A 26,125-nucleotide genomic window follows, 5' to 3' on the forward strand; every position below is an offset into this window, starting at 1 on the left:
GCCCCTTACATGGTTTATGATAAATCATAAGAGGATTAGTTTGCTTGGCATTCCATGCCTCAATAAGTTTGTTTCTCATTTTTGCCTTCTTGGCTAGAGTCCACCTGACTCTCTCTTTCTTGATTTGTCGTAATGCTTGCGCTAAGGTCTCATTATCCTTGGGTATGGAGTGGTAGGAATAGTCATGTTTTGGCATATTCTTAATTAGATAGAAAAAATGGGATGTCGGGGTTTCTCGCAAGGTGTCATGCAAGTATACATCCCGTTTCACATCCAAGTCTACATTTTAGTTTTTCTTGATTTGTCTGAGAGGTGTGATGAGCCCAAGGTTCATAGTTTGAACCTAGTGCTCTGATACCATACTTAACAAGCTAAAAATTCAGAAACTAATTAACCTTTAAATAGAGGAATAACATCACATTCTTAACCAAATGAAAAGAGATACAGTTAAATTAGTTATTCAACTCACTTTCACATGAAATGGAAATACGAGCTAACTATAATCTACATTTCGAAATATTTAGAAAGTAACAACCATCTAACTACCAGATTCACATGACATTTAGTTATTAACTACCATTTTCACTTGCATAATAGAAGCAACATGTTTATCAAATCAAATGCGAAAAGAAACATGAAAAGGGTTACCAGAGTAAAACAGTTGATGACATTGAGTTGTACAAGCCTTGGCATTTGGAAGAGAGAAGCATTGCCATGAGATTAACCTTCCAACCACAGACCCTTAGTATCCCCACACAATCTCTATCGAGAAAGGCCCTCCCTACCTTGGGAGTTGGCTTGGGACACCCTTATCCAACCACTGAGCATCTTGGTGTTAGAATGTCGACTAGTCAGCTATGGAGATTGTGGACACTTTCCAATCAGCCCATCTCACAACCGCTAGCACCTTGACCTCTGGTGATCATGGTGGCAAACATGCCATTAACTACCTTGGCCAAGGATTTTGGATGAGCAACTTATGCGATCGATCACCCATTGCTCGACTTGCCAACAAGATAAATACAAAGGATTTCCATGTGCTATCTTTTTATTGCATTTGAATGTTATCATTGATTATAATCTTTCTTTTATTGCAAGAATTTTCCCTCTCTCTCCCCGTATCTCGACCAAAATGTTCCTCTTAAGTTGGGAGATTCTTATTATAAAGTATGGTTTATGAATACTTAATTCTTTTCCATCTTTCATCCCGATTCTGGCATATGACATCATAAGTAATTATGTTTTTATTCTAATTGATATCAAATCATATGGAGTAGTATTCCATCTCAGAGATATATTAAGTATATTCTTCTATGATATGCACTTAAAACAAAACATATGTATTAGAGATTCAAAATTTATTCCAGGCAGAGCATATTAGAATCCAATAAAGTTGCTATGAAAGGCTAGCACATTTGACTCTGAGCTTTCAATCAAGAAGAAAAGCCAAAGTTGAATGGCAAACGACATGTTAAGAGAAAAGTATGATGAACAACAAATAAACATAGAGCATGACCTGATTTAATGGGTGCGGTTTGAGATTTATGTAATGAGCAATACGTCGACTCCTGAGATTCCAATGGTACCCGATATGATTCATAGACTTAATCCACAAACTTCGGCTCAGTCCAAAAATAATGCTACAATATCTATCTAGCTTGAGTTCGAACAAAGACGAGGTAGTGAAATAATGAGGAAATTTGAAATGCTAAAGAGAAAAAATGAACAATATGTGTATACGCTTGAGTGACAAGAATAGAGGATATAAAATGCAATGGGGAAAGTGTAACAACCAGTTTTCGAAGGTCTTAATTAACAACTAACATACTCAAAGAAATATAGTTATTACCTCATTTTCATAGGAAGACGGTTAAATCAGTTTCGTTCATATGAAAGAGATTGATGGTTAAAATTAGTTAAACAAATTTTTTTTAACTAAGAACTTAAAACAACATCAATGAATTCACTATAGAAATTAAAATTCACATACCATGGAATTTGAACCAAGAATTCATTGTAGGGATGCTTCTGTAAACACCAGGTTAGTCCACAAATACCACTATAACAATATTAAATGACGACTACCATCCAATATCGCTTATATCAAAATCATATGACAATTACTATTAAATACCACTATATAAAAATTAGGGCATCACATACCATTGTATCAATTAGGACATCGATTACCATTGGATCATTTAGGCTTTAGATACCATTGTATCACTTAGGGTTTCAATTACCACTAGATCATTTAGGGCATCAGATACCACTATATCAATTAGGGCTTTAGATACTATTGAATTAATGAGGGCTTAAGATACTATTGTATCATTTAGGGCTCCAGATACTACTGTATCAATTAGGGCTTCAGATGCCATTGTTTCATTTCTTTCCTTCTGATTTCTTAACTATGGCAATAACTTAAGATTAGAAGATATGCTCATATTCAATATTCATATAAATGAAAGACTGAAATAACAATCCATCAGATAAATCTATCTCTCGCAACTAGGTGTAAATTAACTGCAATGATAATATAACTCAATTAATCTTAGCTTCTTCTTGCATATACTTCATAAAATAAAGTACTTGTTTCCAACAAACAATTGAATGCATAGCTTATCTTTGTCTGTTCTATGTTCAATAACTTGGGGAGAGGTGAAACATTGTTAGGGGCTTAACTACCCAACCTCGGACCATAATTTATCCCCACACAATCTCTAACGAGAAAGACCCTCCCTATTCGAAATTGGAGTTGGAACAACTATCATCTACTAAGCATCCTAGTATTTAAACATACCATTCGACTTGGCAACAGGAGATAATAACATGATCATGCATGAGCTATTCAATGATATTATTCTAGAATTAATGTTTCATATCTGACTTTTATTTTCTAAGTCATTGCAGACTAAATTTCACCTCTTCACCCTTTCCATGGCTATATAGCCAGTGAATCCTAGGTGCTCGGATCTCAGAGCAGTCGGCTCTGTCTGTTGATTCTCAAATAAATATATATATATATATATTCCAGCTTATCACAATTTGTGATTTGAAAAAGATATTTTTTAAAGCATTCATAATTTATTGTATAATTCTAATCTCCATTGGCATATTGATTTATGGATTCATTTTATGGTTACTTGGCTATCAATTGCCATGAACAAGGTTAAATTTAAAGAAGGTCAATCTGTAATTTCAAACAAGATATCATCATGATAAATGCTGAAAATTGCTGCTATGAAATTCGATGTTATTGTACCTTTTATTTCAGGTTTTATTGCATTTGGAAAACTCTCCCATAAGAGATGCTATTCAACTGGATACGATGAAGGTAAGAAGAAAGTTCATTATAAATCACAGCGATTATTCAGCAAGTTAAATAACATGATTATAGACATAAAGAAAAAAGGTTCCTGTTCCTAGTTGGCTGCTATAGAATTGTGTTTTTTTAAAAAACTTTGGAAGGATAACTCATGACCTGATATGTATCCTTAGGAGAACTTGAAATTTGTTCGGCTTCCTCTGGTTTCTTCAGCGCTTAACCTCAATATTCTAGCTGGAATACTTGCTCGGCTATGTTGAAATCATACAAACAAAATAGGGCTTTATCAAAGGTAAATTACAGATGAACCAATGGCAGATTGAACACGTTTCAATGGCAGATTGCGGGTGTATCAATGGTAACTGCAGATGTTTTAATGACAGATTGCAGATGTGTCAAATGCAAGATACTAATGTAACAAAGCAGGGTTGAATGGGTTATTGAGACAAGGGATTCTGAAAACGTAGCAAGGTAAGAAGAAGATTGACACCAAGGAAAAAGGTCCTCCTGTCTCTCCCTCACGACTTCCATAAAAAGAAGAACACGTGACTTCTTGGCTTCTGTCGGTTCTCAAGACTATAAACCATTCGATTTCCAAATGTTTTAAATTCGATTAAACAAAGAAGAGGAAAAGAAAAAATTAAATGGTTGGAAGATAAAGTTGGAAAGATTATTGTCAAGTGTTAATTGGTTAAAAGCAAAGAATATTAAAATGGAAAGAATAGAGTTGGAAGATTATCATTCGAATATTATTATAATTCGAATGTTATTATATCTTGAATATTATTATTATAATATATACTTGCATATGTTCATGTAAGTATATCAATGGGGTGACATCATTATATTAAGTTATTATAATATAATGGTGTCATTTCATTGTTATATTTATATGCACGTATATAAATATTTATTATAATAATATGATGAAAGATCAATTAAAATCTTTTGAGGTATGTTTTATATTTTAACTCAATTATTTATGTTCCTCAAATTATTTATTTAAATAGCTCATGCGCATCCCACAAATGTATCCTATTTCAAGTCGTTAGGTCCTCAACCCATCTGCCCAGTGATGGTGATGCTCCTATGCCTAATTATTTTTTGACAATGCTTCCACCCCTTCGACGTGTTTCCTGCAAGAAAATTCTCCGCAATTAAGTCATATTATCATAACAAGATATAAATAATCATGACGGCTAGCTACCTTTTCAATTCCATGAATTCGTGATAAATAATCAACTAGCATGTTGTCTTCACTTGAAATTATAACAACTAACCATCTTACCATTTCGCAAGATTATAACAAATTAAATTGTCAACTGACTTCATGTGAACCTCAATGGCTATATTTTAGATTAGGTAAAAAATTGGGATGTAACAGAAAGTGGCCAAGATAACAAAGACCACCCATGACATGCTCAATTACGCCAAGTTTGAGGTGGCAAGGAAACGTTGCACAATCTTTAATTTCAAATTTTATCAAGAAAATAAATGCTATAGATTGATGCCATGAGGTGACAGAGAAATACAGGTGCTCACCTAAGCAATTAAATAAATGACCATAATCATGATTGGAAAAAAGAAAGAAAGAATAAAGGTGGCAACATCAACCTAACCCATGCCTCAGTATGTTAATGTCATTCTTATATATTCATGCTTGCCTGAGCACACACACACAGATATATATATATATATATATATACATATTTCATACCCACACAAGTATGACTATAGATATAATATTACCATACTAAGACATGATAGCTTTGCAAGATATATTGAGATTATCCACATAATGATGGTAATGTTTCTTATTTAAGTTTTTATAGTGTTTTTGTTTATCTCGGTAGCTCATGGTCACCCTTGTACTTTCTTGCTTGTCTAGCCGTTTAGTCCTCCCAACCTAATGGCTTGACGGTGGATTGGGTGTCCCCTTCCTAACTCTCATTTTGGCAACACTTCCCCTCGCTATCGTATTCTTGCAAAATGGAAAGGGTTTCGGGTAATAACATATACCCAACAATTAGAAATAATAATAAAACATCACGTAATCATTTTCAATCATTAAGATATTCATTTTCTAATTTCATCATAACAACTAACTAACATTGCATATGAAATATTAACTAATAACCAAATTTCCATTTCACAAGAATCAAAATATCTCAACAACTTTATCAATAGGTCAATTTCCCATGAATTGTTATTTTCAACAAATTTACCAAACAACTAACTTCACACGAGTTTTTCCAACAGCCAAAAGTTTATTTTTAATGTAGCAAAATTTGGTATGTAACATTATTCGTGTCCATGATTTCACAATTCATGGTGTGCACACAAGGAATCTAATAAATATGTCCATAGGATGCCTCAATCAACTTCCTTGCAACATTGCACACATAGACCACATGCATTAATACCTATACAACATTTTGTTGGTCAATCTCCTTCATAGCATTTTTGAGTATTTGGAACTCAAAATGAGCATCCTTGTGATGTCCTAAACAATCAGTAGCACTAAGGAAATGAGGCCTTGCTGTAGATTTAACCATATTGATATTATTGATGAGTGGATGTTGACTAATGTTCATTCACCCATGATGACACCCATTCATGAATATGTTGCATCTACTTGTGACCTAGTTTCTCTTCATCTTCTCCATCAAAACATCAATCTTGGAGTCATAGTTGGAAATCCTAGACTTAATGAAAACTCGGCAAGCTTGGAAAATTATGACTCGGCAATAACTCAACAACTTAAAAAATTGTTTAAGTTTCTTTAGAAACCTAGTGTATTTGCAAAATTCAATGGCAAAATGTATCCAATGAGTCCATAATCAAGTACAATTTTTTTTTGTATTAAATTTGATTGATTTGAATGCAAACTGAGTACACAATTGTATCCTCTTGTGGAATACTAATAATAGTTAGATGATGTAATACATAGAAATATGGTTAGCATGGCTTATGCATGCAAACTAGGAAACTAGACCTATTTCCACTTTAATTATATGTAAGGACAGTGGATCCACTTAACTCAAGGGATTGGGCAGAAAGTGAACTCAATAGTTCTCGTTTGAGAGTTGAAAGAGATATGAAAATTTGTAAAGCAAATACTAAATCTATGGCCAAATGTGAGAAAATGAGGGTTTTCAATAGGTATAGTGCTACAAAAATCAAATATGCAAATACCACTGATAGATTTGGAAAGAGGAAGTAGAAAGGAATTCTTTTTCGGAAATTAAGCTAGACTAAGGTGGACTATTTCACTCAGGACGAACTTGATTGACCATCAGATGCAGATAGGACTAAGTATTCTAGGATTAGGATGCTACTCAGATGTTACCCTAAAGGTTTCATCAGAAGTGCTCAGGTCTATTTCACTTGGGGCAAATTAGAACCTTCTGGATCTTTTGTCACCTAATCCATATGATCTAATCCTTCCAGTTGGTCACATAAAGAAGGAAAAATGTTGAGTTGATGGGGGTTTGCTTAGGTCAAATCCCAGTTTTGGTATCAACCATGAAATAGGTTGAAATTAACTTGAAATAAAAGCTTGGAATACTATTTGAATGTGATTGCACAATATTGATGCAATAACATGACAAGATATAAAAGAAAATCAATTGAACAAGCATGTTTGCATGGAGGTTGTTGTAACATGCCACAATTCTTAGATTTGAAGAAGATGGAGGGATGAAATGTTGCTGAGTACTTTGTGAGTAGCCTAACTATGCTGGAAAGTTTGAAATAGTTCTAATCCAAGATTGTTTCCCTCAGTTTAGTCTCCCTTGGTGGCACATATGACAGTCCTGCCCTTTATCTCTTTGACATAGCTTCCTTATAATAGGGAGAGTGAGCCACATGGAGTGGAATGTCATTGGCAAAGAAGAATTTGCAAATGCATCATCTGCCTTGTCCATTGCTTGGATATTGAATGAATATACCAATGGTCATGTAGATGGACTAGTCGTCTTATGTTTCCCCTTATGCTCTGCTGCCCTTCAACTGGATAAATTTGGTAACCCCAGACTCTGCAAAGAATAAGCAGAAACTGTAGAAATTTGATCACCCCTACTCCTTTGTGGCAAAGCAGCTGATGCAGGTAATTCATCTTTATCACAACCCCATAATTTTAATATTTCAAACCCATATTTTAGGTGCCTTCCACCTTTTGGCACACATCTTACCCCTTTGCCTTGAACAAGAAGGAAGTGAGCATTAATTCTAGAAATGCTTCGAAAGAATGTGGCACTTCAACTTTATAGTACTCCCAGCTGTCCTTGGCTTTGCTGGTACCTTAGAGGCTTTGCAGGTACATTAGATGCAAATATCGGAAAACCTATATGCCGTTGTTTTGAACAAATTTGGAGTCAACAATGAACAGTGAGGTTTGAAACTATGAATTTGACTGCATTATTGCACATTTTTACTTTTCATTGTTTCAAAATTCCCTCTCAACATTTCAGTCATTGATTTATAATCACAATTTTCATTGAAAATCATGATTATGAATCATAACAGCTGCATTGTGCAATGAACAATGCAAATGAAATTGAACAAAACATATTTTTTATTAGAATGCCCACCTTTAGTCTTGCTGTTCTCTTTCTCTTGCAAGAATGAAGAATTAAGAATCTCTTCTTTGCTTGCTCCCTCTCCAAAGTGCCCTTCCAGCTCAGTCTCTCAGCCATTCTTTCTCTTCACTCTTCACTTAGAGATGTTTCAGACTTAGGCACTGATTTTTGTGATTGAGAATGAGACCAAATTTCTCTTTTATAAAATTTTGGGTTGGCCTTGGGGGTTGAAGTCAAGTCAGGGTTAGGGTCAGTGAAGTGGAAGTGAATTTTTTCTTTTTAAAAATACTCTATGGCACTATGCCATGGAAAACTTAGCCGCATCCACGGGAATGTTGAGGGATGTTTAGGCATCTTTGGGATGTCCCAACATTCTCTTTTTGGCATTTTTGACAAAGAAACGTCTTAATCTGCCCCCAGCAAAGGAAATGTTTTGCAGATGTGGTAGAGTATGTGGTGGTGGCGGAGGGACAGCAGAAGGACATTCCCTTGAGTTTACACAAATTGAGGATGCCTGGTTTTTCTGAGGGGACATGTCCTGGGGGAACTAGGCAAACTAATTAACTTTGATTGCTAAATCTGTCATGCAAGTGAGTTCCCTCTTTAGTACCTACCTGATGTTTTTGGCACCTTTGCAATCCTCTACTTTTGAAAAGAACAGCAAGCTTCACAAATGCAAAAATATCAACGTGAAGTGAATTGGTTGTCTTTGTGCTTTGTGATGTGACGCGAATGAAATAATTCCCTTTTAGGATTGTCACTCATCTTTTATGATTTTCTAAACTAATAAAATGAGTTTTTTGATATTCAGAATTTACTTTTCTTTCATCTGAATATGTTGCTGGGTCTTTGGATGCAGCTGCGGCTACCTGTAGAAGCATTTGGATATGTCATATGACTTCTAATGCATGCCTTATCTGCCTTGATATCATATTAGTGCATGAGTAATGGGGGTGGTAGAGTTGCACCCTGGCTGGCCTACGTGCATAATAGGCTTCACTTCTGCTCTCAGACGTACCCATAGTGATAGAATACCTTGGGTGATAGTGGCATCCCTTGGTCATTCTCTATGAATACCAAGCATCACTCCCATTTCATAACTTGTTTAGTTTTGAAATAGGTGCAATTCAGCTGGAACCTGGTAACATAATTCAACATGTATGGCATGGAGGGATAGAAGGCTTCATGAAGGACATTAGGATGTCTAGTATTAGAGGTAGCATTGATCCAACAACTAGATTTGCCAAGTTCAATAGCAACATGAGTTTGGCGAAGATGGAGAAACTGCAACAAATGAGAACTCATTGAGTTGGCAATGCTTGCATGGGTTTCCATTATTAATTAGTACACCAGCCATTGGGATTGTAGTTTCTCTATTTTTGAGAGGAAATGTTCTAAATATAAATGTTCAGTTTACCAAGAGGAAAAGAGTTAGCATAGGAACTTGTGGTTGTACACAATGCCTTGCTTCTCATGTAAGATGATTTAGGATAAGAATAGTATAGCTGTAGTGTGAGATATAGAGTCAATATGAAACTGATGGAGCTAGGCAAGCCATCCAGTTCCATCAATGAGTATGCCACAACAAGAAATTAGTTGGATTTGTTGAGTAACATGGATCGTTTCTGCAAATGTAATTATATTGCCATTGTTATCGATATGTTCCAAATGTAGATCCAAATATCTTATAAATATAAGAGTAGGAGACATGTTTCAAGAAGGGACATGTCTCTGTTATTAATCATCATTAGTTATCACAATATATATATATATATATATATATATATATATATATATATATATATATATATATATATATATATATATATATATCAACATTGTATCTTAAGATTAAATCAATTAGATTGTAGCTATAATCTTAACACTCCCTCTTAGCTAGGGAGGATTTGTTATGGAATACAATATGTTCTCAAGCATATGGAGATATATCATCTCAAAGTGATATTCCTAGAATGACATTTACGAATATTAACATAAATCCATCAACACACACATATATTAATTTATATTACATATGAAATTTGCTTCAATTCAACACTCCCTCTTTAACAAGGAGAGAATCAAAGCAATTATAATACAAGATTTGAACACCATCTCAAGTGTGGTCTAAGATGGATTTAAGTTATGGTGTTCGGCAAGATCCGACTCGAAGAACCATAACAAATTGATTTTCACGGTGTTCGGCAAAATCCGGTCCGAAGAACCATGATGAGTTGATTATCAAGGTGTTTAGCAAGATTTGGCTCGAAGAACCATGATAAGTTGGTTATCAAGGTGTCCGGCAAAATTTGGCCCGAAGAACTAAGATAACACTTGCTCCAATACATTTTGGTGTTAGGAGATAGTTCAGCTATTGATAAGATCGTCACCTTACAATAGTCACCTTCTATTCGTTATCATATCTTCCGGCAGTCTGGGACATCAACTTAATGTAGTCTGTTATGATAACAGGTCCAACTATTAATAAGATAGTAACATTTCAATAGCTCCCCTCTAAATATATATATCAATGAAAGACTGTCACCTTTCATGACATAATCATAACAACATCATGTAATAACTCACATGATATCCACCATGACCCAAGTCAGAGGGTGGACCCACCATAGCTGCTATTAGAGGGTGGAACAAGGGTTTTCACCTCAGACTTCCCTCTCATAGAGGAGAGCACATTACAAAGAATTTCGCTTAGAACTTCTCCTCATAGAGAAGATATCATCCACAAAGGATTGCATCTTAAAAAATCTCCCTTTGAACAATGATCTTGGGAAGTCAGGTCTTGTAGTTACTCCCTTTGAGACTCTCTTCACCTAGTGATGCTTCTTAGACTCTCTTTGAATCTGATATTAATCTTTCAACCTCCAGTGATAAATCATGATTTCCTCATGATGTATATAGGGGTAGGCCCATCAAAATCATGTAGTCACATACATGTATTTTTAGACTCCCTCTGAATATCAATCTTCTAGGCTCTTCCATTGCCTTCGAAGAAGTGTCATACTCCCTCTTAATGTAGAAGAATCTCATAATCTTAATCATCAAAGATGTTTGCTTCAAGAGCCTCATTTTAGCTAGCATGATCACCAAATGACTAATGAATTCTAGAGCAACACTACTATGGAGCCATTGTCATAAGATTGCATTCTGCACAATATTTGGTAACATGTGTAAAATAAAAAACCTTCTTTTCCTACAAGAACATCTTTAGAGATAAAGGAAAAATCAAGGCAAATAGCTCTTATAGTACATATAGAAATACAAATAAGAGACAGTCTGTAGTAGCAAAAAAATGTAATACTCAATAATAAAAAATATTAAATACTTATTTGCATGTCTTTGATACAAGTTTCTTTAATGAAGGTCCATATCCATCGAATTAGAAAATGTTTTCTTTGATTGTTTGAGAGACATCTCTTTTAAATCATGTTATTATTCAATGTAAAATTCTCATTCTTATATTATTCAGTATTTGTTTTTAGCCATAAGCATCATATGAGTATCTCCTCTTTCAACCAGCTACATATAGCAGCCCATGTAGTAACTGAATTAGATCTTTCTCGACATTAAGAAGCTGAGATTTCTTTATGATTTCATTCATACCAAAAGAAGGTAATTTGATATTAACCTAACGTGACCCAGGCAAGTTTATCTTTGACTGGGAGTATTAAACTGATTCTCAGTATCAATCGATCCCAATATTAATAGATCTTCAATAAACACCAAGGTCACTGGGAGACGGGGAGACTTGGAGGTTTCCGGTACTGGTACTGGTATTGGTACGACAATTTTTCAAAAATAGGAGAGGTGGGTACTTGGAGACAACAATTTTTTTTTAATAGTTTAAAGAGTCTAATACTAAATACAAAATTTGAAAATAGTAATACTGTAAAACTTAAAGACGAAAGTAAATAATAATAGTAACGTCACATTAATATAGTCAAATATTTCAAAACTCAGATGATCACAATATTGTATCTCATTGGTCTTAATTTTTGCATTAAAAACATTAAAATGTGGGCTAAAATATATTAAATTATTTAATAGTATATTTTACATTTATATTTTATCAAGAGACTTCGGGGAGACTTCACTTCTTGGATTAGGAGACTAGGAGACTTCGTCATGAAGTCTCCAACCTTTTTTGAGGTCTTCGGAGACATGTCTCGTATTATAATTATAGATAAGTTGTCTATTATTAGTTAATGGTTATCTATTGTAAATATCTAATAAGCTTTAGTTTGCTTTTGTTTTTTGTTCTCTCTAGAATAGAATATTTCTATTCTTTACGATCGTTTCCTAAGGAAACATTATCTCATTCTTTTGTATAAATTGACCTTTCAGTTTCTATTAATATCAGACAAGTATTTTACCAATTACTTCGTAATATGGTATCAAAGCTCTGATACCATATTACGAAGTAATTGGTAAAATACTTAAATTTTTTCGAAAAAATTTATAATTTCTTCTTGAAATTATTTGTTTAAATTTTTCCAAAATTATTTCAGCTAATTTCTTTAAAAAACCGCCTAGGGTTTTCTACCTGGAGAAATTTCTGAACTAGGGTTTGCAAATCGCATGGAAATTGTGGTCATTTTTTACCATTCATGATTGGTATCTACAACACGCAATTTCTTTTGGCCAAACTCATCCGCAAATCGCGATTATTTTTGGGCCAAACTCCTTTGCAAATTGCGGCTTCGTGACTGGATCCTTGCGTTTTTTGTAGGTCTGTGTATGGTCAGCCTGGGTTCTGCCTGCAAACACCCTGCATTGACTAAAAACTCGCGATTTTTTGGAGGTTTGACGTTCGTAGTGTCATGGTCATTTTTCCTTGTTTGCATGACCTCAAGGTGTCGATTTTTTGAGTTTATCTATGCTTTTTCCTCCTCCATACTGCCATGACCTCATTCCAGCATTGGTCGATTGTGAAAAGCACCATTTTTTTTGCAAAATTGACCTTCCAAGCTGACGGCTAAGGTTTTGCCTAAAACCCTAATTTTTTTGTTCGGAATTTTTTGATTGCAAATTCTTGGTGGGTTTTTCGAGAGCTCAACTAGGTTGTCTTTTTTTTTGGGTGCCTTGTTTTTTGTGCCTCGATTTTTGAACCAGTGGAACCAAAAATTGACAGCATATTCTTGCTATTCTTGTTGGGTTTTTTAAGCTCTCTTTTGGGTCACTCTCTGATTCTTCTGGGTCTTCCGTGTTTTTGCCTTGAAGAACATGCCTTCACAGATTTTCACAGTTTTTCATTGAAAAATGTGCCATGGCATCTCTGACAAATATTCTGCTCAAGCATAACTCAAAATTCAATGGTCGAAATTATGGCACTTGGAAGTAGCGGATCATCGCGATTTTTGAATATCGTAACACTGATCAACTTGTTCTGGGTGTTACGAAGCGTCCAGCTTCTCCGGGTCCTAATCAAGATACATGGGATCTAAATAATCGAGAGGCAGTGATGCTTCTCAAATTATCCGTGGCTGATGATCAGCGTTCTCAGATTCCATCCGACAAGACAGTTGCCAAGATTTGGACACATCTTGAAGGCCTTCATGACAGTTCTGACAAAAGCAGGGCCTTCTTTATGAAAAACACTCTATTTTCTATTGTCATGGATGAGCGCACCTTGCTTCAGGCACACTTGAATCGGATTCAGGAAATTTGTGATGAGTTACTTGCCATCGATCAGAAGATGGAGGAAGAGGATATTGTGGTTATCACTCTTCGGAGTTTACTAAAATCCTATGAGCATTTTATCGAGATTCTCAACATCACATCTTCTTGTGTTTATTTGAAGTTCACTGATCTCTACACACTGCTACTTCAGCAAGATCGGTGGAAACAACAGTTCGGTAGTAGCTCTAGTTCCACCTCTACAGAGCAAGCCTTTGCTGCGAAATCCTTTTAGAAGGATAAGGGCAAGTTTCAACAACTATCTCAGCAGAAGTCTTCTGCTCCAACACCAGATGGTTCCAGAAAGAACATTCAATGCAACTACTGCCACAAGTTTGGACACATGAAGGTTGAATGTCGAAAACGCTTAGCTATACAGTCTAAGCAATCAAGTTCGCAGCCCAAAGCGAATAGTGCAAAGCACATTAAGCAGGCGAAATCTGCCTTTTATGCCTTCATGGCTAAAAGACCTGTAGATCATGTGAAGTCATTTGCCTAGTACATTGATTCAAGTGCCTCTCATCATTTCACTCATTGCAGACATTGGTTTATTGACTACCAACCTTATTCGGATTGTTATTTTTGGTGGCAGAGAAGAGTACATGGTTGTCGATAAAGGCAACATTCAGATTTAGTCTGCTAGAAGAATCTCATATTCCTTGATGTGTACTACGTTCCAGGGATGGAACTAAATCTTTTCTCAGTCAGTCAGTTGTTGCAACATTCTCCACACTTGGCAGCCACCTTCAATTCACATTAGTGCACCATCACTGATTGGGCAACTAAGTCTACTGTTGTAGTGTGTCTTGTGGATCATGGTCTTTTTAGACTTACTGCTTTTGGTGATTCTCAGGACTTAGCTATGGCTGCTCGGCGGTCTTCCGTCAGCACACTTTGGCATCAGTGATATGGGCACTTAAATGTGCATTAACTCTCACAGCTTGCTCGGGATGAGCTTGTTTTTGGATTGCCAAAGATTCAGACTCAACAACTTGGAGTTTGTGATGCATGCCAAGCTGGGAAGCAACATCGCACACCTTTCACCAGTGGTGATTCTTGGCGAGCTTCTTAGGTACTTCAGCTTGTTCATGCCAATATCTGCGGCCCTATAGCCACTCCTTATGTTCTTGGGTCCAGGTATTTTTTGTTGTTTGTTGATGATTTCAGTAAAAAAATGTGGGTGTATTTCTTTAAAAAGAAATAAGATGCATTTCCTGTATTTCAGAAGTTTAAACCCTTAGTTACAAAAGAGTCTGGGAAATCTATTATTACTCTTAGATCAGACAATGGGGTGGAATTTTGTTTTAATGCTTTCTCCAGCTTCTTGGATACACATGGCATCAAACGCCAGTTAACCACACCCCACATGCCACAACAGAATAGTGTAGTTGAACATCAGAATAGGACAATCACCAAGATGGCTCGTTCCATGCTCAAACACAAACATGTTCCGAAGCAGTTTTGGGCAGAAGTAATTAACATTGCAGTTTATCTGTTGAACCGGTCACCTAGAGTGGCGGTCAAAGGTAAAACTCCGGAAGAGGCCTAGTTAGGTCCCAAGCCCAGAATCAATCACCTGAAGGTTTTTGGCTCCCTTGCTTTTGTTTGGATCCTTGATGCGTCACACACCAAGTTGGATGCCAAGACCCAAAAACTGATGCTTGTTGGATATAGCAGTCTTCACAAAGCCTACCGCTTGATCGATGTTGAGACATCTCGTCTCATCTAAAGTCGTGATGTAGTCTTTGATGAGTAGCGAGGGCCATTCATGCCTCTTTCTCCTGTTCCTGATCCAGCACACCAGCCTATGATGGCTCATGATTTGGGAGTTCGGCTCCATTAGGTCCACCTAATGGGAGGACTCCAATTATTCTAGTGATACCTATACAGACACCTCTGGCTTCTGCTACAAGATCACCTTGCTTTGTAGATGTTTCACCTGAGTTTGGTCCTGATTCTTCTGATGAGGATCTTGCTGATCAACCATCTCCTAGTACTAATGTTGGTCATTTTTCTATTCGGCCTAAGTGGTGGGCTAAGACACTTGCTGATCTTCGTGATGATAAGCTCATTGATGGGAGAATTGCTCGGAAAAAGAGCAAAACTACAGATTCTGTTAACTTTGCTCTTATGGCCAACATTCACAGTGTGTTTGAACCTCAAACATATTCTGAGGCTAAAGGAATTCCAGAGTGGGAACAGGCCATGACGTTTGAACACCAGGGCTTGTTGAAGAACAATACTTGGGTCTTTTCTGATCTTCCACCACGGAAGAAACCCATTGGTTGCAATGGGTCTACAAAATCAAATACAAATCAGGTGGTACTTTGGATAAGTACAAAGCTCGTTTAGTGATGAAGGGCTTTTCTCAACGTTAGGGCATTGATTATGAGGAGACCTTTGCGTCTTTTGCAAATATGAGCACCATCAGATTAGTCCTAGCCATGGCAGCATAGTTTTGCTGGAAGGTCCATCAGATGGACATCAAGAGTGCTTTCCTGAGTGACGCAACCTCTTGGTTTTAAGGTTGCTGGTAAAGACCATCACGTTCTTAGATTGGTAAAAGCTCTCTATGGCTTGAAGTAGGTCCCTCGGGCATGGTACATCAATATTGATAAGTACCTCAGTGATCAAGGCTTCAAGAGGAGTTCTTTAGACTCAAATTTGTACATCATTCTTTTGGTTATTTATGTGGCTGATTTGATTATCATTGGCAGTTCGACATCTTTGATTTAGGGAATCAAACAGAATTTATGCCAGTCTTTTGATATGATTGACCTTGGGCTCATGCATTATTGCTTAGGTGTTGAAGTTTGGCAACAGTCTTTTGGTATATTCATCTCTCAGTCTAGATATGCTAGGACCCTGTTAGACAAATTCCCAATGCAGGATTGCAAACCTGCAGCTACACCTATGGAGAAAGGTCTCGAGTTATTAGAAAATTCTAATTCTCCTTCCGTTGATGATACTACAAACAAGCAACTAGTAGGCAGCCTCATCTACCTCTTTGCTTCTAGGTGTTTACTGTACAGGGTAAACGGTTTATTAATGCATGTAGACAATAGACAAGAGCATGTAACACAGAAGTATTCCTTTTATTATTTGCATGTATATTGAAGATACTATAATATTTGATATGATTGATTAGAATGATTCTCCTGATGTTTTCAAAGTCCCTATCGGACAGTGTACATATACTTTCCCGAAGGGGTGACTCAACCGTCACGCGCCCGTTCGGATACAATTCTACCCGTCGGCCACCATATAGATTTTACCGATAACATCAACCCCCCCCCCCCCCCCCCCAAAAAAAAAAAAAGAAAAGAAAAGAAAAGAAAAGTCTTCTCTGGATGACAATTACAAAATGTCCGAAACAGATTAACAAAACAAAATACATTATTGACTAACTATAACAAGATAGATTTGTTTTTGTCACATCACATTCACCTTCTTCCTGTGCCTACACCAAACTGGTCTCCAAAAACACGTTGCATCTGTAGCCTTTGCTAACACAATGCTGTCACCTTAGCCAATTTGACCTTGATAGCCACCCGTGTCGCATTCTCTGCTTCCAACTCCTAGGTACGTTGAGCCAAGTGTCACTCTACTGTCTCCAATTGGATGGTCAGCTCCTCCTGAGCTTTCTATGCATCCACTAAGACAGCCTCACGTCCAACACCTACTTTGAGTGCCTCAAAGTGTATCACCCCTCTCGAAAGGCTTGCTCCAGTGCCTTCTCTACCTCTAGCATACAAACACTCCATGCCTACAGCAGCTCCAGGTCTCATCAACTGGTCACACTTCCCACAACTGATACTTGAACTGACTAGGGGTCTAGTGAGCATTGGCCCCAACGGGGTTGAGGGGTAGTGCCCTTGCGGGGTTCTGGTGCAGAGCCCCAAGTGCGCTCCCTATCACGATACAGGGCAGGGTCGAGGGGCAGCGCCTCCACCGCCAAGACCAAATAAGCACTCTCAAACGCACATAAAAGTCCATGGAACACACCATTTTTGTGATTTTCTTCCGATTCCATACTCTTTTTGCCAACCACTTATGTTTTCTTCACTACCTGTTTATGTCTGTCTTTCCCTTCAGTACCATACGTTTTCCATTCTCAATTGTTTTGATTTGTCATCGTTTTTAAAAATTTTTTTTTTTAGAACCTCCTATCACCCTTCTTCTGTGCTTATCGGTGTACTACAATTTGCTTCCCTTCAAGTGAGTCTGTACGGTGATCTCAGACTTCTGTGTTTTATAGCTGACTATGCCTGTGTCGTACGGTTGGCATCATACCCATACTCTACTGTCGTACAATGTCTTCTTTGTCTGTACGGGGCCATTCTTCCTCTTATAGCCGTACGATGTTTGAATTTCACCCTTCCTTTATTGCCGTATGGTGTTTGAATTTCACCCTTCCACTAGGCTTGATATCAGTTTCAGAGTCAGCTATATTTCACTCTTTATGACAGCTCCTAAGGCTGATCATTGGATGGCAGCAAAGCATGTGCTTCGTTATGTGAAGGGCACTTTAGAGTATGGATTTCTGTACTCTCGAAGTTTGAATCCTCAACCCAGTGGGTTCACAGATTCAGATTGGGCAGGCTCTATTGATGATAAAAAGTCAACATTTGGATATGTGTTCAGTTTGGGATCCGATGCAGTCACATGGACTAGTAAGAAGCAGTAGGCAGTTTTTCTCTCTTCTACAGAGGCTGAATATAGAGGGACTGTTAAGGCAGGATGTGAAGCTGTTTGGCTTCGTCGGATGCTTGGGGATATGCAGATGTCACCAGTAGGACCGACTACTTTGTTTGTTGATAACGAAGGCATTATCAAGTTAGCATGCAATCCAGTCTTCCATGAATGAACCAAGCATGTGGATGTTCACCGTCATTACATACGACAACTAATTGGTTGAAGACGGGACTCTAGATTCGCAGTATGTTCCTACCACAGATCAGACTGTAGACATTCTCACCAAGCCTCTTGGTTTTGATAAGTTTGTCAAATTCAGAGAACAACTTGGTGCAGGGTATTACAATAATAGATAAGTCGTCTATTATTAGTTAATGGTTATCTATTGTAAATATCTAATGAGCTTTACTTTACTTCCATTTTCTGCTTTCTCTAGAATAGAATGTTTCTATTCTTTATGATTGTTTCCTAAGGAAACATCATCTCAAATTGACCTTTCGGTCTCCATTAATATCAAGCAAGTATGTTACCAATTACTTCGTAATATCTTGGTCTTCGAGATGTGACTTTTAGGGGGGAGACGAGTCTCCCCATAACCATGATAAAGACTAATGTCCATTATTACTCGATCATAGACTCTTTAATGCGGATGGTGTCATTTCACATAAGAACCATGGTTGATTTTTATTCACCCATGATTACCCTCAGTATTGTCAGCTATTTGTTGAGTTACATAGATTTATTTCACAATATACGTACAAATGTCGCTATCATATGTTGTGGGGTCAGATGTATGGGATTCACCCTTCCAAATATGATCTTCATACATAAATACTTCCAAGTTGTATCTACATGGATACTTGTGTAAGAAATGTACTTCACTATTTTGATAACCAAGAATTATTGTATCATTTGCTGCTTTATTCTTCATAACCTGTGCCAACTTCTTAGTGATGCCTTTTGAACTGTCATGTCCCAACGTCGAATCACCAAGCATATTCGTCCTTGTTTAATATGTTTGTTTCAATATATATTTGCCGATCCCTGTTTTACGTTGTTGTGGAATGTTTTGGAAACTAATCTCCTCTTTAAACATGCAGCCTTCAATTACAGCTGTTAATTATCCTTAAGGTGGCATAGCAATAACTTACAAAGACCAATAATAAGAGATTTTAGTAATTTCAGTGAAGATTAAAACATATTTTGATGAAAGGTCAGAGCAGGTGTAAATACTTATTTGACCTGGGCAATCACAAATGTAATCTGAAGAAGAGTCCACAACAAGTATCACATTCTTTGTTCTTATGATTCTCATATCTTATTTGAATGTTGTCTTTTCAGAGATATCTTAAGTAAATGCTTTTAAACAATATCATTTCTTATTTCTGTTGTGTCCAAGAATGCTTGTATGTGAGATACGCGGAGTTGTAGAATTCTCTTCTATGAGACTATAATAATCACTCATTATATTGCCTCCGCATCAATTTCCAATGGAAAATAACGATCAACTGAATGTTTCAGTAAAGATCCAAAAAAGGCCACGTTTGAAGTCATTTTCAATAACTTTTCAAGCATACACAAATATAGAAGAACCCTGATAAATAATTCGAATTGTCCATCTATTCAATTTCAATGTTGTATCTCTTCTGAGAATGATTATTCATTCTTTTGTTATATTTATCCAACTGGTCGCAGATGAAGTAACTCCCTATTTGTCTACAGTAAAATCTCTTACTCCATGCTTCGTTGTTTTCTTCCCTCTACACCTTCCTCCCTATGAGGGATTCGTACCCTGCATACGGGTCCTCTGCACTCGGTGGCTCATTTGTTTGTCCTTGTCATTTTCTAAATCATTTTCTTTGTATCGCAATTTGGCCAACAATATTAAAGATTGTTGTCTTTTACAAATTCTTCTTTGTCAATCTTACTGTTCTTGAATATTCAATTACAGACTTCCTGTCCACATACTTTACAATAACATCCACATTGATTGATTTGGGCACATAATTAACAATTCATTGTTGTCAATCATCCTTGATAGCAGCTCCTACATGATACATGCAATTCGCATTGCCTCTCCATGAGTACCATAGAGATTGTGAACCCATTGTTGTTGTCAACCATTCCATACGCCAAAAGCCTATCATCATATCATAATCTGGTATGATATCACTTAGAGATTACTTCAACTGAGATATCATATCACTGCTTGCATATTGGGATCAATGCTACCCCGATACATTTGTATTTTTGCATTCCAATGTTTGGAAATTGTTGTTGCTCAACAAGCAATCGTTCCACTGTGTCTGTCTAAAACAATTGATCTCATATTTCTGATTTTTTATTATAGGATCCCTTTATGAATGATTTCATTATTTCTCTGTGGTTTTCATACATCTGCAGTAGGCTCTGATACCATGTTGAGTAACATGGATCGTTTCTGCAAATGTAATTATATTGCCTTTTTTATAGATATGTTCCAAATGCAAATCCCAATCTCTTATAAATATAAGAGGAGACAAGTCTCAAGAAGGGACATGTCTCTATGATTAATCATCATTAGTTAATCACAATATATATATATATCAACATTGTAATCTTAACAGGATTAACTATCATATATTTTGTATTACTTTGTTCTTGACTTCTATGTATCTTGAAAGTTATGAAAACTAAACATATTATACTAAAACTATTGGATTCACTCAGTATAGAATTGTCAAATTTTGTATAACATTCAGCTTCTTTACTTGTTTACAAATAGGTGTCTTGTAGTTTCTTTTACTGATTTTTATCATTATTTTTCAAAATATTGTTTATATAATTTTTTATTAACTGTTCGGAAACTCTGAATTTTTTTTTGCCATCTACAAAACTGCATTCCCAAAACTTGGAGAAACACTTAAGATATAAGAATTATTCTAATATTTTACATTTCTCTCTATTCTTCTTAGCTCGGTTTAAGAGGGTTTTAACATGCTAATGCAATATCTGATTCTCTAGATTTTTTTACCTTATGCTTACAAGATTTCAAAGGAGTCTAGCAGGCTAAAGTAATATAATTGATAATGGTTATTTACGTTTTGCTTTTTCTGCTGAGCTGGATTAGAAGAGTTTTAGCATGTTTTCTGTGAAATGGCTTTCGTTTTTGGACTTTTATGAATGGTAGGGGGCTAAGAGGGGTTCAAGATTTTGATGTAATTTAGAGTACATGATGGTTTGGATGTGCAGAATATACCAAGACAATGTGCAGAACATCTTTGTTTACCAAGAGAAAGAACAGAATTGATTCTTGTCGATCCCAACAATAAGGAATGGGATGTAAAATACTTGGGGGATCGCTCTAGACCTGGCCTGAGTGGAGGGTGGAAAAATTTGTCAATTGATAATAATCTTGAGCAGGACGATGTTTGTATCCTTGAGCAGATAGATGAGAGAAAAAGCAAATGTAAAATCAGAGTCCATATTTACAGGGTTGTCAAAAATTGTATGCCTTACAAGAGGATGGAAGGTAAAGGAATAAGTGATAGCATTGCATTGCCATTACCTAAAAAGCACTCTAAGAAGAAACTGAAAGTCTCAAGCGAATGTTTTGATATCACTTCATCAGCAAAAGTGGTGAAGCATGAGCAAGTGAAGAAAGCGGAGCCTAGCAGTGGAAGCAATTGTCATAAACAGGCTGAATCAAAATGCATCCCTTCTATTTCAGATAGGAAAGCAGATTGTTGGAATAACCCAAGACCTAATGGAACATGTAATTTGTCAGGTACACCAAAAGAGCTGATGTACTCTGCATCGTCTGCTAATGGACAACAATCAATTGGGAGGGATACAATGGTACTGTCAAAAGAGACTATTTCTCTGGATGATTTCAATGCTGCTGACAAAAAAGGCATGAAGATTGTTTGTTACAGCAATGCTGTAACTCCTATAATGCCTTTTGACAGTGGGGAATTAGTTCTATTTCAGAAGTCCATGCTTGAAGGCCCTCGATGAATTCAACTATTCCAGTGCTGAATCTGGAATATGAAGCTCAATTCTCACCAGAAGCAGGTACTTCTCCTGTTGATATGATTGATTAACATTATTGCAGCACTGTTTCAGTATAAAGAAATAATACAGGAACACGTATATTCCCACTACACAAGCCTGTTGATGAAATATCTTTTGACAGCTGATTCAATAGTACAGGAACTGAATCAAGAAACCCAGAAGAAGCTACTTCTTCTATTGATACAGATGCAGAAACAAATTTGGCATCAAGTTCAAAGGGAAATGTGCCATGGACCACCTGCCTAAGCATATTGAAGCAGAGAGCAAATATGGGCATGGACAGCAGTGGTATGATTCGTTACAGCTCCTTGAATGTGATTTCCATAGTTAAGAAAGTAAACGATGAAAGATAGCAGATTAACTTTTTTTACTTTGTAACCTGAAGCAACTATATCCCTAATTGAAATAAATTACAAACTGAAGCAAATTTCAGACTTTAGTCCAAGAGAAACAGATTTTTAATACCCTATAGTGCTACTCTGAAGCAAGTTCTTTATAATGTTATTTGCGTGAGCTGATCTAAGCTTCCCACATTATTCTCCGGACTAATAGAATTTTTGCTAGAAACTCTTCCCACGAGCTTGCAAATAATTTTCATTTTTAGCAGACGGAAACTCTTGTAGATTATTAATAAGCAGGCTGTTGAAAATCAAACTGATTGAACAAAGGGCATTCTGGTACTGAAATGATGTACAGTAGCATTGCTTATAATTAGAGATGCTGCCATGGTTTACCAGGTGAGACTATTGTCTGATGCACCCATTTGTCATAATCAATGTCTTACTCCATTTATCAAATCCACCAATCCTATACATCAATTTTTGTTTTCTTTACAAAGAGTAAATGATAGGAGGCTACAGGTCTACATTCCTCCTATTAGTCTCTAGTTTGGGCAGACATTGTGAGAGTGAAGGGTACCCGCTGCGTGCACATGATGATGAGTTTAAAGTGTTTCTGAGTTAATGGGATATGAGATGTACGGATGCAGGGATGTGGTTTCCCAGAGATGAAGTTTTTCTGTATTTTGTGGGTTGTCAGGGATAGCTATTTAAAAATAAGATATCAAAATAGATATTTGAATTTGAAAAAAAAAGGAAGTACAAAATTAAAAAGTAAATGCGAGGTGCAGAATTTTCAAGAACAAATAATCTGTCTCGTAATTATAATATGATTTTCATTTCACTAATTAAACTGGCATAAATTTAATGAGTCAGAAATGAGAACTAGAAATAATAGGGTTTAGTTTGTGCGAGGTTTTTTGTGCTTATAAAAAATGAACTTTTTAAACTGCAAGTCCTTAGGGATGTTACATGTGATGTTCGAAAAACTCTAGGGATGTAAGGGTTATCCTCCTTGGTGTTGATGTTTGGTAGCTTCTGTCGGATAAACATATATAATTATATGAGATATAAATATATGATTAAATATATTATTATTTTAATTATCTGATTAACAAATAGACATGTCCCATGAAAGGACATGTTTATTCATGACATATATTTAATATAAATGTAAGTGATTGTTACATTTGGAAAACACATGCCAAATACAATGGAAGTGCTTGTTACGTTTGTGGTGGTCCGAGAAAATTAGAGCAAGCTGCCAATGTGAAAAAGAATAAGACAAGAGCAGATGGGAGTGAAATGGACAAAGGATATGAGAGATACAAAATGATTGTATGCATGCCTATCTAAGCATATCGAGTATGTACATCGCACATAAAATCTATAGTGATTTGATTGAATACCAAAGGTTATACTTTCAAGACAATTCTATATAGAAGTATATCTTGAAGAAGTTTGCACGAATCAAAGCATGTATGTGGTGATTTTGATAACAAAGTCACGCTAATAAAATAACATAAGCGTGGAAGGAATTAATATATTGAGCGGAGACCATTACAAGGAGTCGTAGAAAAGTAAAATGATGAATAAATACATGTTTTAGTCGGTCACAAATCGAGAATCATGGTTTGTAGATGTACAAATATTGCATCTACAGAGAGTGCATTCACAAATAAAGATTGCACAATCCAGGGACATTGAATGGAGACTAACAAGTTTCATTTGAATTAGGCATCGAACGAGATATAACTCGCATAAAATATTTTATTAAATAAAAAATCCCACCCACAACTTGCATTTGATCATCTCATCACGAGGCCTTTGTTTTAGATCTAATGAATAAAGATACAATCTTGATCAAAATGCAGAAGAAAGTGATGATGCAAAAGGCCAAACATGGATTTCGAGCAAGGCCATTGTAAGTTTCCATTTGATACGACTCATCACATGTCCCATTTTTTTATAGTTTTACTTATTTTTTGCAAGACTTTTATTATAGGTGTGCAAAGTATAAAGATAGGCCGTGTTAATTTTAAAATGGCCTAGACCTCCTCTTCCCACCTTAATTAGGCTTGAGGTTTTGATTTGTCTATTCCGAGAATACCGAACATTTTCAAATTAACATATTTGTTTAAACTGTCATCATAAAGAGAAGTGTGGAGCACATACAATATGGAACAAATTCAAATTTATTTTGTTCAAGTTCAAAGACATCCAATAAAGGGGAAGATTATTATTTCTAAATTGCAACTATTCATCAACTGTCAAAAAGGAGACCCACCACTAACAATGATGACAAGGAAATCACAAGAGGGGGATATACCCCAACACAAATTTCATTAAGACATTTGCCAAATCATGATAAGATATTCACGTTCCACATTTGGAAATGTGCAATGTGCCTTATAAGCTTTGGTTGCAACATTTGGATTCAAAGGCTCTTTCTTTTCCTTCAGAGTTAATAATCAACATCAAATGTGTTTCTAACATTGATGGGGAAGCCACTCCACTTATTGTAAGGTACATGCATATAAAAGGTGAGTATATTATATCTCAATTGATTATTTATATTGCAAAAGAAACAAATATTAAATAATTTTTTAATAAGCAAATAATATGTTGAAAATAGATTAAAGCATATATACAATAGATTGAATATATGCATAAATGTTCAAAGTATATTTTTATCTATATTTTATTGGAATTGTCTTGTATTATTATGCATAATTATTTATTATTCTTGAATATTATATCAGTCTCTTATTTTTCAATACACTATAAGAGCTATTTGTCTTGATTTTTTTCAAGAATGTTATTATGGGAAAAGGGAGATTGATGTCAGACTCAGAGGGAGTCTGACAGTCCATTAGAAGCATCATTAAATGAGGAGCTCAGATGATTGATATTGAGCGGGAGTAAACCATGTTGAGATGGATTCTCCAATGATCAATAAAATGTAGCATTCAAGAGGTCTGTGATTCCTGCATATACCTTGTGACTATGTGATTCTAATGTGACTACCCCTTGTGTATATCGTGAGGAAGTGACGACTTCCAAATGATGTTGCTTGTATTTGCAGAAGTTACTATAAGGTGACGATCTTATAATAACTTACATTATCAGATCAAACAAATTGAGTATATGGTGAATGTCTTGCATCTCAACATTCTAGAAGGTCATTACTAAGAGTATTTGGTGAATATCATTGATTTTTTGGGAGACCAATACTCTTGATATCATATATGATATCAAAACCTTTTTAGTACTTGGTGAATATCATTAATAGTCTGGGAGACCAATACTCTTGATAACATATGTGATCAATGTTATCAGTTTCCCACAATATCAATGTGATCAGTGTTATTAGATGTGATGTCAAAACCTTTTGAGTACTTGGTGAATATCATTAATATTCTGGGAGACCAATACTC

The 26,125-nt window shown here is 36.0% G+C and overlaps 1 protein-coding gene across 3 annotated transcripts in view; it reads left to right on the forward strand.

The window, feature by feature from the left end:
* The window catches only part of LOC149549961 (B3 domain-containing protein Os11g0197600-like), a 73,634-nt gene extending 50,708 nt beyond the window's left edge, over positions 1 to 22,926 (forward strand). Inside the window, exons 4-5 of one of the 3 annotated variants that reach the window (XR_016354158.1) lie at positions 21,529 to 22,350; positions 22,489 to 22,926. Coding sequence is in view for 1 of the 3 variants with exons in the window: in XM_089793161.1 (XP_089649287.1) it covers positions 21,529 to 22,293 (765 nt within the window). In the remaining 2 variants the exon portion in view is untranslated. Of the gene's footprint in view, positions 1 to 21,528 lie in introns of all 3 variants that reach the window. The other 2 variants (XR_016354157.1, XM_089793161.1) reach the window with 2 other exon arrangements.
* Positions 22,927 to 26,125: the final 3,199 nt, after the last annotated feature.

Source organism: Cupressus sempervirens, chromosome 7, assembly GCF_028749045.1.
Source record: "Cupressus sempervirens isolate cs-2001-9-10 chromosome 7, ASM2874904v1, whole genome shotgun sequence".
NCBI lineage: Eukaryota > Viridiplantae > Streptophyta > Pinopsida > Cupressales > Cupressaceae > Cupressus > Cupressus sempervirens.